This window comes from Charadrius vociferus, unplaced genomic scaffold (assembly GCF_000708025.1).
Source record: "Charadrius vociferus isolate BGI_N301 unplaced genomic scaffold, ASM70802v2 scaffold298, whole genome shotgun sequence".
NCBI lineage: Eukaryota > Metazoa > Chordata > Aves > Charadriiformes > Charadriidae > Charadrius > Charadrius vociferus.
The window spans coordinates 988,034-1,002,226 of NW_009649936.1; the positions used below are offsets into that span (position 1 = coordinate 988,034).

Here is a 14,193-nt window from a genome sequence, read left to right on the forward strand (position 1 = left end):
CAAGAAGAGTGTGGCAAGCAGGTCAAGGGAGGTCATCTTTCCCCTCTATTCTACCCTGGTGAGGCCAGATCTGGAGTATTGTGTCCAGTTCTGGGCTCCCCAGTTCAAGAAGGACAGGGATCTGCTGGAGAGGGTCCAGCAACGGGCTACAAAGATGATTAGGGGATTGGAACATCTCTCATATGAGGAACTTGGGACTCTTTAGTCTAGGGAAAACAAGACTGAGGGGGATCTTATTAATGCTTATCAATACTTAAAGGGAGGGTGCCAGGGGGATGGGAACAGTCTTTTTTTGGTGGTGCCCAGTGATAGGACAAGAGGTAACGGGCACAAACTTGAATATAGGAAGCTCCATCTTAACATGAGGAGGAACTTCTTTACCTTGAGGGGGGCAGAGCACTGGAACAGGCTGGCCAGAGAGGTTGTGGAGTCTCCCACTCTGGAGACATTCAAAACCCGCCTGGGTGCCATCCTGTGCAACCTGCTGTAGGTGACCCTGCTCTGGCGGGGGGGTTGGACTAGGTGCTCCAGAGGTCCTTTCCAACCCTGACCATTCTGTGATTCTGTGATCTTTTATCTTGACCTGGATGTACACACTGCACTGATTAACACCTACCTGAAACTCTTATTCAGGTACAGAATTGCCAAAATATGTAGCAGCATAGTAGAAACCAAGCAAAAAAAGCTTTTTCCTTTTGCATCAGTCCATCTGCTGTGGTATTTTATGGACTTAATCATTTTAGGAGCTTAAGAATTGGTACAGCAAATCATCCCCAGTGTTCATCTGCTTCTGTCTGTTATCTGAAAATAAGGGTGATATGTCGAGGGAATGTGCTGCCAAAAGGAAGATTGTGAAATAAGATGTCAGTAACAATTCTCTTAATTCCTGTGATTACTTGGTCTCTTACGTCCTAAAACAAATATTGTTGTTGAGTTCTGTTAGTGTTGGGGGTAGGGGAAAGTGTTTCTAGCATAAGAGCTTCTACAGTCAGTTCTGAGGGTGAATGAATGAGCAGGGAGAAAATGGGTAGGAGGGAGGGCATCACCAGTATCTAAATGATAAAACTGTTTTTAAACACTACACATGGTTATATTCAGGAACCTGGGTGTCAGTAACTGGTGTGCAGTGATGTCTATTATTAAGCAAATGTGAAAATGCTGATAAAGAGAGAGGCAAAAGAGGATGAGTAAATAGAGGAGTTTCAGAAGTACTTTTCATTCTTCTAGTGTAGCATGGAAGATCTCTCTTAAGCACATCTTTATTAAAGATCTTCATATTGTTGACTTTAATTGTGGGTGTTCTCGCTTATATAGGTGTAATATTTTCTGAGGCTTTTTCTCCCGTAGACGTGCTTCAACAATACTTTGCACTACTGAGTCCCACAAATAAACACACACACACGTGCTCTTATTTCTATAGAAGCTCAGTGACATTAGACTTTCAATACAAGGTCTGGAGGAATCAGCACAGGCTCTTGCTACTTAAAGATGAGGGAAAAAGAATGAAGGGAGCTGATCCAGATCCCTTTGACCTGCACTGAAACGAGTGATCTCTGAGCTCTTGCTGCTGTTACTTCTGCCGAAAAGAGACAACCCTGCTACTTCTTTCTGTTACTACTTAGCTGCCAAGGTTAAGCTGAAGGTTGTTTTTCACAGTTTCTCTGTTCCTTCTATGGTTCTAACTGGTGTGTCGCTGTGACTTGTAGAACCAGGGAAGCAACAGAGAAACTGGTTGATTTTAATCTGAATAGTCAGCCAAATGGGTCAGTCTGTAGATCTAGAAAGATTATTTTTTGTCACTTAAGGGAGATGAGCCTTCTCTAACTTCACGTGACTTCAGTGTGGACAGCTTCACCTTGAATCACTTTTAGGCAGAGAGAGGAATAAGGGGGTTTATTTTTTGTTATTGTTGTTGTGACTCATCTCTTGCTATTTAAAGTATGTCAGATGAATGCTGTCCTAAAATTGTGTGTGTTCCTCACTAGTTTTATAGGGAGCCTGATGTGAGTTACTGCAGTGTTGCCCATGTTTTTTAGCTGACCTAGGTTTCTAAGGTTAGATAAGACAAACGTCCCCTGCAGTGTTTTGAACAGAACTGCAGGTACCGAGCATGAGAAAGAGTGAAGGATGGAGAGAAACTATGTTTTCTAACAACAGCTAGAGTTGGCAGAATTTGCTAACTTATACTACACCCCAAGTTTGTAAGGGAAAGATTTTGGGGGTTTTCATTTGAATAGTGTGGGTGTTATGAATCATCACGGTGAAGGAGAAACAGTGGAAAGTAAATGGTTACAAAAACTGACAGAAGAATATGAATGGAGAGATGCAAGCAGGTGGATTAAACAGGCAGTAAATGTGGATGTTAATGTTTTAAAGAGGGTCTTCAGCTTTGCCCTGAACCTTACTCATATTCCCATTGTAAATATCTCTCTCTCTGTGCTTTGTTTCTGTTGAAGCTCTAGTTACTGTAAGCTGGTCATTTAGTAGCTGCAGTCTAGGCTGCTCCATGCTTCAAGAAATGGAATTGTTCTCCTCTCAGTGCTGTTCTTGGATAGAGCTTTGAACCATGTTTTTATTGTTTTTGGAAATCTGCAGATGTTCACTGTTTGGAAAGCACTGTTTTGTGACTAAGGTTTTCAGATATTCAGTACAGGTTGCTGCATCCAGAGTATAGTAATCCTTTTCAATTGTCTTTGTACTAAAATGTGATTGTGCTATTGCAGATTTTGCCAGCTTGTTCCAATGTTTTAAAAGGATACAACTCTGAAAAATCACTTTGATGCTTTGATAGAAAAAAATGCTCGAGGGGAGGGGTGTTATCTTTTTAAACCTAGAAATAGGTGGTGGGTCAGCATATGTGGATATATCAATTAAACAGGTGCTTTTAACATTGTTTTCATATCCAAAATTCTTGCCACTGTCTATTCAGAGTATAAACAGATATGTATATTACATAAAATACCTGTAAAAGTTTTCAAGTAGGAGGAACTTCAGGCAATTAAGAGGCTGAAAATATTATGAAGTTAGGAAAATCCAAGTCCATAGTTTTCATTAGGGCTTTTAATCCAGATTATAGGCATATATTTTCCAGAAATTTTAACTCTGGGTGCAGGCAAACAGTAGATAAGTCACACCGTTTTCAAAATTAAGAACTGAACAGTAGCAAGTATTAGATTCCACAGCCTGCTTTTGTAGAGAAACTATGAAAGAACGTGTTCCAAAAAAGTCTCTGAAATTTACTAATTCATAGAAGAGCACAAAATCTCACTGGGTTTTGGCAAGTGAATGTTTAAACTCCCCTATTTGTGCATTTAATCCATATATATTAAAAAACAACAGCAACAACAAAAAACCCTAACAAAAAAGCCAACCAACCTACCAAAAAACCCAACCTGCGTCTGTTTGACGAGAATAACAGGCAGGATTTTGCCATGCATATTGTCAGGAATACTCAGTTCAACAATTTTTCAACAGTTTTTGGATCTCGGTTGTATGGAACTTGCACATAAACTTCACTAGTGACTGTTGTCGCTGAGCCTGGCTGGCAGGCCAGCGTCTCTTTTCTGAGAAGGATGTTCATTTATAGTTATTGTTCACCATGAAAACAAAATCCTGTAACACTTGAAAAATCAGTTGTCATAGAGGGATTTATTTTATGCTTACAGAATGGTTGACTTGCTCAGTAATGATAGCAATATTTGTTTTAAAAGAGCACTTTCAAACTGCTTTTTATCCTTGGACACAACACAAGTGTGTAAATGCACAGTTTATAAGTTCTTGCAATACTAGTTTTTAGTCTTTAGTCTGCAAATTCGAAGTAGTTTTTTTTTCATTTGACTTTTAATAGAAAATAAGTATGTTACTTTTTGTTTCTGTAGGCTTTTCTTGCTTCAGAAACTTCATGGTGAATATGATCTCAACCAAACACTTGATCTCTTTGCAGGGGGAGGGGAAAGAAAGCACAAAAATTATTGCAGCTGCACAATTATTGTTTGTTTCAGCAGTAACACTTAATGTCACAATAAGTCTGTTCTTGAGGTGAGAGAAGAGAAGGATTCTTCTGAAATATTGATTTAATGACCATAGCCATTAATTACACCGGTTGCTTCATATGAGAACTCTGACTGCCACAGCTTTATAACAACTGTTGACTGAATTACAAACACCAGCAGCACTTGCCTTCTGTTGAAGGCAAGCCTTATATCTTTGAGAAGAAGGGAAGCTATGCCTCCTAATTGCTTTATGGAACTTTACCACACCCGACGCACAGATGCAATGTGCAGAACTAGGGATATTTTGTACATCTTTTTTTTTTTTGCCTTTTTTAATATAACTCCAGCTCCTAGTTTACAGTTTCCCCACAACCATTTTTAAACTTCATGATGCTATTTTTATGGAAGCTGGAGCTCTGTTTAGAATTTTTTTTTACTTGGAAAATGAATCAGTGGAAAATGGAATCACAGGCTCTCCTTCTCCCCCTCTCCTCCCAACCACTGTTGTCTGTAACAAGAATTATACTATCTCCTAGTTGAAGATAATCTTATAAATTGATGTGCTGCCTTTTTCTGGAATTCTAGTTATGTAAATAAGTTATGTAAATAAAAATACTTACTTGATTTGTTTGGGTTTTTATGTCTAAGCAAATTGATCTAACTGATCTCTAGTGGTGCTATAAAGCAGTGCAGAATTACTTAAACCCGTACGCGTGGATCTGTGTGTGTGTGTCTGTTTTGTTTTAAGGCACATGTATACACTGCTGAAAAGAATAGATGGTCTTCCCTTTCTACCCTTTATAGCCCACATTCAAAGAACCTCTGAGCATGTTTGTGCATTAGAAAACATTTAGTGTATATAATGTATTCTCTAGTCAGTTATAAAGAAGAAGAATCTGTAAAAGGTTGAAAATTGGACATGCATATGGACACAAGTAATTCCTTTGCATGTCTCATTTTTTCCTGACTTACTTATTAAAGTGTTTATTTTAAAAGCCAGTGGTAGGTCAAATACTTCTTTGTTTTCTGGGATTGTTGATTTCTCACTGATCTACGAAAACCAAACCGTGGGATGATATATTAAGTGTGGAGTGCTTGCTGGCAGTTCAGGCTTCTCAAGCCAACCCTTACTAGCAGTTCCAGTGACATTTAACACTTCTGCCACCGTAACTGCTTATGTGGAAAGAAGTTGGAGACAAGGAGAAAAAGTAGATCATGCATGGGCTTCTGCCCATATGTAACTAAAGACGGTCAAATTAAGCTCACAAGAATCAAAAAAGTGAGTGAATAATAGATGTTGAAACCTGTGAGCAAAGTTGTCCGTATGCAGTCATTAGTGTTGGATTCTGAATGGGGAAGCAATGGTTTGGGGTGGGATCCTCACCTGCATACAGTGCCAGTGATACCAGCCTTCCTACCACAACATTTAACTACGTGTAACAGCTGAAATTATAATGGCATTTCAGCAGTCTTAGATCTCACAGACAACTGATTCTTTTTTTCAGTTGGGAGAGCTCAGGACATTTAAAAATCAAGCTTCTTAGCTTTGCCTGTCAGCTCACAGAAACTAATTAGCATTTGGAAATATGTATATTATCATGGCACTCTGATTTCAATGTACAGCTTTAGATTCATCTGCTAATTAATGTCTTTCAACCCTTTTAAAATTCTTTGAGCCCTGCAGTTCTGGGGAAGCTGTTAAGAATCTGAACCTTTCAGCAAAGTAGCAGCCAGCCCACCTCTCTGCTGGAACAGCTCTTGGTGCAACCACAGTCTTCTAATATATTGCGGTGTGGTTTAAAATCCCTTGCATCTGCTGGAAGGTCAGAGACGACTGTTAACCAGGAACACCCACTCTTGAGAAGAATTGTAGCTTTTATCCAACTCTGTATTTCTTCAGCCCAAGTCAGAAAAAAAAAAAAAAAAAGATTAAGTGCTTTTGAGAAGGGAGTTTCATCTCAGTATCATTCTGATGTGATGGGCCAAAACTCTCCTCATCCTCTGTATGAGGATCATAATAAATGTCTTCAACTCTTGCTTTCGGTACAGACACGTCTTCTGATTCTTTAGGTGAAGCAATATAGTTGGCACACGTACATGAATGTAGTCTTGTTCTAAGTAAGTCTCACCTGCTGGAATTTGGACATATGAAGCTTTCACACTTACCCAGGAGAAATACTTAAAACTGATTTATCCCTGAATATTCACTATTAAACTCCTAATGTGCCTGCAGTATTTTTTCCTCTTCTGACTAAATGTTTTGCTTAGCTATTCCTGATGTTTGGTGAAGGAGAGTTCTTATTTGCTGGTGGAGATTTACTTCACATCTTTAGGAAATATAATAAGCCAAACATAATTTTTTATGAGATGGCATTATCTTTGTAATGCATCAGATTCTCTCTGTAATAAACAGGGAATGTTTTCATTTTCTACCTAGCTGCTGCTTGAATTTTAACTGACTGAATATTAAGATGGTATTTGTTCACTTTTAAGATTGAGAGGAAGAATATTTACCATGGGTATATTTTTTTGTAATTAACTTCTTTTATATATACAGAGGGTGTGGGTTGATACTTACCAGCCAATATAAACAGAATGTTTCAAAGTCCAGCTTTCAAGCAGTCTTCAAAGTTGCTACAAGTATTAAGGTTTTTAATCTTTCATATTGAAATAATATTGCTTATGTAATATATGAGTAAACCTCTCAAATAGAAAGGATATAAAAACATATAGAGTTTAACTCCACAAATATCACCTGGTTTAGTTTCATATGTGAAATATCACTGTATTCTTGGATTCTAGTTTTTAGTACCTATTAAAATGCAAATCTCATGCTCAGTGGGGGAGTGAAGGAAGGAGATAAATTGGCTCTAAGTGGTGTCTGTCCTGTATGTTTGAGAATGGTGTGACATTTCTATTTACTGTTGTTACAAACTCTCGGCCTTTTTCTTCTTGAGTAAATTTTATTTACTATAAGCTCTTTACTAACAGCTGGTCTCACAATTTAGGCAGGGCAACAAATGGGAGAAATAACGCAGCAGTAGTCTCACAGATTCTAGCTTCTCATGCCCACCAACTGCGGTCTTAAAGGATAAGTTGCACACACCTTTGAAGGATGATGGGGTTTGTCTCTTCCTCTTACTGCTGAGGAGAGTATTCAGCATTCAAGTGAATGCTGCAATCATTGCTGAACTGTTTTTGTTTTCTCTCGGAAATGAGCAAGGAAGGGTTAGTTCACTTGTCTGCTGCTTTTTCAAAACCTTTTTTCAGGCAGGACAGAGGAACCTCAAGTTAAAACAATTACTTAGGATAAGACCATGACTTAACCTTTTGGGAGAGTCAAGAATTTGCCTAATGCTGAATATCCCAAATGTCAATCTGCAGTGAAACATCTGTTTGTGTTAGCAGACAGTGATCAAAGGCTAAAGTGCCGTTTACTTGCAATTTCTTTTTTTGATTGTCTCTGAATTGAAGAGACATACTCATTTACCCTGCTGAAATGCGTGCATGGTTCAAGGAAAAGAGTAATCTTTCCAAAGAAAGATGCCACAGTTTGTTTTTTTTCAGACACGTGGCCTGTCTGCAATACTTAGTTAACTATTTCCTGTCCTGAAGAACTTTTTACTTATGTGTCAATACAGTGGGTATAGTTAATAAAGCTTCCTGAACGCAGCCACACTGAATTACAAGTAACTTCTAAGATGTTATCGTCCCATCTAATCATGCGTGCTTTGGTCCGAAGGTTTTTTGTGTATATTTCAACTATACGTGAAATGAAAATTTAGAAGGAAAGACAGCTATTTAATTCTTACTTTATTCCCTGTCCTTAAAAGCTGAGATGCTGCTCCTGTCACTTCCTTACTTCCCCTGGAGATAGGATAAGGGTACCCTCTCTCTGTCCTGCCCTTTAACTTCCTTTTCCAGCCTCTGGACAAAGTGAGACCAGCTGAAACCTAGACTGTTCATGACTGATTCCATATGAAAACTCAAATTGCAGAATTTTGCTGTTTCAGTGTAACAAAATGCATTTATGAGAGAAAACTCTTGAATGCATTTAGTTCTTCTTGATGTGCTAGTACGACTACTTCAACATGCAGTCATCATATACATAATTTTTTACATTGTAGCTAATTATTCTTATCTCCTTTCTTCCACAGGCTCTTCAGAGTAACCTGAAGTATTCTCTATTACCAAGACGGCTGATCATCAGTAAAAGGTTATCTCAGTGTTTGCATCCAGCACTACCTAGTGGAGTACATTTAAAGGCACTAGAAACCTATGAAATAATATTTAAAATTATTGGGACAAAATGGCTTGCCAAGGATTTATTCTTGTACAGGTAAACTTTTCTTTAAAGGCATATGCATTTCACAGTCTATTTTAATTAGCTAGATCTTTTTTCTTATTTTTTTTCTTTTTTCTCTTTTTTTTTTTGTAAAAAAAAAAGCTCTGGTTTGTTTCCTCTGCTGGCAAATGCAGCAATGTCAGTGAGGCCTGTTCTCCTTGGTTTGTACGAGAAATACTTTCTTCCTCTCCAAAAGTCCCTCCTGCCTGGTCTTCAAGCCTTTGTAATTGGACTGCTGCCTGGATTGGAAGAAGGATCAGAAATTTATGACAGGTGAGAACTAACATTAATTTAAAAGCAGTATACAGTATTTTGCTTTCCTAGGGAACTCTCAAGAAATTTCTGTCAGCTCTCTATATAAAAGGCTTGATAAAAGAGCTTCTCAGGGTGGAAGAATGGTTAGTCCCTGAAAGAGGCAACAAATAGCACTAAAGTAGAAAAAACCTTTCCCCTGCTATTTTCATCTCAGAAGGAGAAGAGGAGATATGAGGAAAAGGAGGTTTAAAAATAGATGTGCTGAGAGAAAGGAATATAAACTATTTCTTTTAAGCTCGTCTGAACTCCTGAATAATTAACCTGACTCCCCAAACCACTGCTCTGTTGATAAATTCAATTTAAATATTGTAACATGAGAGAGCAGCTGAATTCCTTCCAGTCTTTCTATACCAGATACTTACTCTTAGGTTCTGAAAACATGAGCAAGAGGCAACTCATATGAAATCTATTGTGGAAAAAATATCTCTCTTACTGTAATGGCAGTAATGACAATGGCATTCAGTACAGTAAAGCCATGATCAGGAAGTGTGCTGAGAAGAGCAGTTCATCACCCATTTGTGTAGTGGTTTTACTTCAGTTACCAGAACTGTTTTGTAAGATCTTACAAGAACTCAACCGCTGTAGGTTTCATCCAAATGTTTCTTCGCCTAAAGAGTTACTAAGCGTAGCATTGGTAACGTACTTCCTTGTATTACCATTCTGGATGTGTTGGCTGTTCTCTGCCTTTTTTGAATCTTAAATAGCTGTGTGTACACTTAAAAAAAACAACCAAACAAACACACAACTCAAAAAAAAACCCGAAGTGAGATATACCAGGCTGCACAGATTACAGTTGATAAACAATATAATTCTAATGCCTCTTTTTAAAAACAAGTATTAAATGGAAGGCTCATATCAATTGCTGGAGCAGCTAAAAGTAGATTGCATGTGTTCCCAACTTGGTGAATAGCATTTAGTTGCCAATTCCAGAACATCAGGTCTATGGACAAGTATATATATATCTCCTTGTCCATACCTCTTATACATCTGCTTTAGAAACATGAATTTTAGTATGTGATTTTTGTCAGGCAGGCTTATAAGTGATGGTGTGTAGTTTTCTCTTTCCTACAGCACTAGCTGCTGGAGACTTCAGGGAGAAAGGGGGTCCCTTGGAACTAAATCTCCTGTCTATCTGAAGCCTTTTTAGGGAGACTGAACGTATTTTGAAACTGACTAAATTTGAAATAGTGAGTTAATAGGAACTGTCAATTTACTTCCAAGATCCAACTTCTGGTTTTATACCTTTTTTTTCCTATTCTTGATGGCATTGCTTTCCTTATCACCAGCAGAGTTAAAGTCATTATCCCACTCTACTCAGTGCTTGTCAGGCCACATCTGGAATACTGTGTTCAGTTTTGGTCCCTCCTATACAAAAAAGATGTGGACAGGCTGGAGAGGGTCCAGAGAAGAGCCACCAAGGTGCCCAAAGGACTGGGAAGCCTGCCATATCAGGAAAGGCTGAGAGAACTGAGTTTGTTCAGCCTTGAGGAAAAAAAGGCTTAGGGGAGAACGTATCACCACGTTCCAGTATTTGAAGGGCGGCGACAAAAAAGATGGACACTCTCTTTTTACAAGGAGTCACATGGAGAAGACAAGGGTTAATGGGAGCAAGTTACTCCTGGGAAGATTCCAGTTGGACACAAGAGGCAGATTTTTCACAATGAGAACAATCAGCCATTGCAATAATCTCCCCAGAGAAGTGGTGGATTCCCCATCGTTGGACACTCTTAAGGTTGAGCTGGACAAGGTGCTGGGCCATCTTGTCTAGACCATGCTTTTGCCAAGAAAGGTTAGACCAGATAACCCTTGAGATTCTTCCAACTTGGTATTCTATCATTCTTCGCCTTGAAAAAACAGGATCACAGACAGGAACTGACTGTACATTTCACTGTGAAAGGTTTATGCTAAAATTAATTTAATGTTATTTTGTGAAATATAAAAATTACATGAGGAAGTCTTTCTTTAGTTTTCTCATTGTAATGATTCTGGTGCAAGAAAGATAGACCAAGATATCTAGTTGGAAGATATGTTAGATTAATTTTAAGTTCAGCTTCATGAGAGACTCTTCACTGAACGTTTTTAGAATCTTTGACATTGAGGACTAACACTAATACATCCCCTGCTGTTCCTGAAGGTGGCAGAAGTACTAGCTCGGGTTCTGCTTCATCCTAGAAACTAGTTCCTTCTTAAACACACACATATGCATGAGTTTGCACACACATACGCACAAAATGGAAAAGAAAAAATGGCTTGAGGGCTACTTTATAAAGAAATGGAAAAGTACATCAGACTGGGGGTGCGTATCCTTTATGCTGGACTTCTTCCTCTTTTCTCACTTCTACATTTCTCACACGAGGTTTTAATTTCTTCATTATAGTAAAATACCAGAGTACTGACAAAGTTGCCAAAGCAGAAAAAGTGCCTTCAGTCATAGGACCTACAATATGATTGCCTTTAAACTAATTTCAGTGTACCGGTCCTGTATGCAATAACTGACAGCATGTCATTTTATTTAATGGGTTTTTTCATTCAATGACTTGCAAATTAAGCCCATTGATTTGTAAGTATAAATATGGTATCTTCCAGTTCCCAGACTGATAAAATTGGCTTTCAGAGTCTAGCACCAGCTTAAATAATTTCCAATTCAGCATTGCACACCTCTCACTGTAATTATTTTGCAATCAGAGCTACTGCAATAATTTGGTTAGAGCTTAATGTTTGCAGATTTTACTGGAGAAGTTTCCAAAGTATGCACAGAAACTTTGTTTCAGTGAGTGTACACAGTGACAGAGGATTGAGAGCTTTATTAGATGCTGGCCATCTTCACATGAAAAGGGCAATACTCATAATACAAAGATGAGAAAATTAAATAAATAATGTCAACTACAATACTAATTCTGTGTGTAATTGCCTTTTTATGGTATAAAATTGAACTAACAAAATTCTGTTTTCTCATGTCAAATATATTTCCGTACAGAACAGATGCTCTGCTTGTGAAGCTCTCTTTATTGATGGGCCAAGAAATGTTCTATGGAGCACTCTGGGGCAGTGTCCTGGTTAGCCCATCCATCAGGCTGCCTGCTTCTCTTTTTGTTGTCAGTCATATCAACAGAGAGCTGTCTGGAAAACAGCAGAAGTACATGCTCGGCACCGATTATAAGCTTACAGTAAGTTCATTATGCTCGTCGTAGAACAGTCTTATCTACTATAATACCTGAGTACTAGCAGATTGTGCCTTCTCTGTATTCAGTTAGAATGACATGCTCTTAAAAATATTGTGGAGAGAGAGATAGGCTGATGGAATTGCTTAATACAGTTACTTCATGGGATCATCTTACCTGAAATACAGGAGAGAATCTCCCATACTGATTTTGGTTAGCCTGCAGAATGCAAATCTTCTGAAGCTTCTGCAGTTTTTGGTAATCAGGACTGCATGAAGCCTGAAAAGGCTGACTGTTTCAAATCAGAAGTTAAACCTGATAACTTTTCTCTACTTGTTCTGAATTTGCCTTTAAGGCAAATTTGCCTTTAAGACCAGCTTTTCTGTAATACAGTATATACAATGTTTAATGTTGTTTTCTCAAAGTGTTTGCAGTTCTGGAAGACAATTCTGAAATTTAGTATCTTTTTATTTTTTCAGTAAAATGGAAATCTTCAGTAGGTAGTAATTTATGTTAAACTCGACTGATGGAATAACTGTAATGCTAGTTAGAGTACTATAATATCTGCATTTTGTGAGGCCTCACATTCTGTCTGATAGTTGGTGATATCACACTGTGACATTCTGTATTGTTACTAACCCGAGTATTTCGTAAATATTAATGATTCTTTTAAGAGTATTCAACAAAACTTTTTTTTTAACTCATGTTGGGGGCAGGATTTAAATGGCTGAGTAATTATCCTCTTATTTAAAAAGATATTGTTCACATGTAACCAAGTTTTCTTTCTTCTTGTGATTATTAACAGTGATTGTAGTTTAAATGTTATCATGAAGTAAAACACCATTGTGCTTTCTTTTCTTTTTATAGATAAAGTCTTTGTGTGTATCAGTATTGGATTCAAATGTCCTTGTGCAAAGAAACACTCTAGAAGTGATTCTCTTTTTCTTCCCATTTTATACAGCTTTGGTAAGAGGACTATTTAGACAATGTCATAGGTGTGCTTTGTGCAGAAAGGTGTCTTCTGTGAAACCAATCCAGCTCCTGCCTCTGTTATTGCCAAATGTCTGAATTTTGTACCTTCAAAGTCAATGAACAGATTTTGCAGTTTGTTGTTCCCCCATCAGTTTTAATAGTAGAGGAGACTCTGCTGCTTCTCAGACTCCTTACAGCTTCAAATGAAGATGTGCTTTCACAGTGAATATTGTGTGATATTTGAAACGTATTCAGACCTGAGAAACTGCATATGGAAAAAATACTGAGCTCCCTTTTCAAGTAGGATTTTCAGCATTTGGAACTGTCTGCGCTAAACTAAGATACTTCTGTTAAAGACTAGGAAAGAAAATACTACTTGAAACGAGCTGTTCCCCATCATTTCCTAAGTTAAATAAGAGTATAGTCAGTATTTTGAAAGTAGCAAGGAATTTTAAGTCTTAAGGCATAACATAATGAAGTCTTTAGTATTTTTAGCTTAACTGTAGCTTTGTACCTTAAATAGGAAAATGATCACAGTTGTGTCAGATTCCATTTCTTGAGATTTTTAGTATACAATATATTTTGTTGATGATGGTTTGTTGCCTTTTTTTTTTCCAAAAGATTAATATTACCAGTTTAAAAAAAAAACCAACAAACAACTCATTAAAAATTTGACTTGGTTAAATGTTCATAAACAGCTAAAGTATTTTTGGTTTTCACCCTAGGACTGCAACGAAAGCACTATTCTATTGCGCAGGACTGATTTAGTCTATATTCTGTCAGCAGCTACACAGACGTTGTTGAGGAGAGACATGTCACTCAATAGAAGATTATACGCATGGTTGCTAGGTATTGTACAACATACAGTGATACTCAATATTCTGAATACCTAAGAGAAAAAAAAATCAGTGCTTAAAAATGTAATACACTTTTTCAGCAGTTAATGAATGATGATAAAATACAGTGTTGTTTAGTTGGCATTTATTAAGTACCTGTTTAATAAAATCCAACATTCATTTGGCAAACAGATCTTCTCTTCAGAGGTGATTCGTTTCACTGTCTTGAATCACAGGGTATCTGCTGAGTTATTTCTGGTCCCGTCCACTTTGTTCTGGAGTTTCAGTGGACTGAAAGGAGTGGGGCGCTATTTTAAGTTATTTAACTATTACTCATGGAAGTAATAGTCTATTAATTCCCAGGTGGGCTTAATTGTCACGGGGCTCATAAGAGAGCTATAGCTTCTCCCCATCTGCCTCCTTTTAACAGTATAAGAGGCAGCTAAAAGCAACAGGGCAAGAGCTGCAGCCATGTAGTTGCATGAAGGCTGCCCTTCCTGACCCCATGTCTGCATCTGGCCTTGGTTTTCATTTATGTTCAGTATAGCACATCTGGATGCCTCAAACTGTGA

The 14,193-nt window shown here is 37.8% G+C and overlaps 1 protein-coding gene across 1 annotated transcript in view; it reads left to right on the top strand.

Moving 5' to 3' along the window:
• The window catches only part of DOPEY2 (dopey family member 2), a 45,573-nt gene that overhangs the window by 2,756 nt on the left and 28,624 nt on the right, over positions 1 to 14,193 (top strand). Inside the window, exons 2-6 of the mRNA XM_009891316.1 lie at positions 8,150 to 8,331; positions 8,440 to 8,610; positions 11,630 to 11,819; positions 12,681 to 12,779; positions 13,511 to 13,634. Coding sequence (XP_009889618.1) covers positions 8,150 to 8,331; positions 8,440 to 8,610; positions 11,630 to 11,819; positions 12,681 to 12,779; positions 13,511 to 13,634 — 766 coding nt within the window. The remainder of the gene's footprint in view (positions 1 to 8,149; positions 8,332 to 8,439; positions 8,611 to 11,629; positions 11,820 to 12,680; positions 12,780 to 13,510; positions 13,635 to 14,193) is intronic.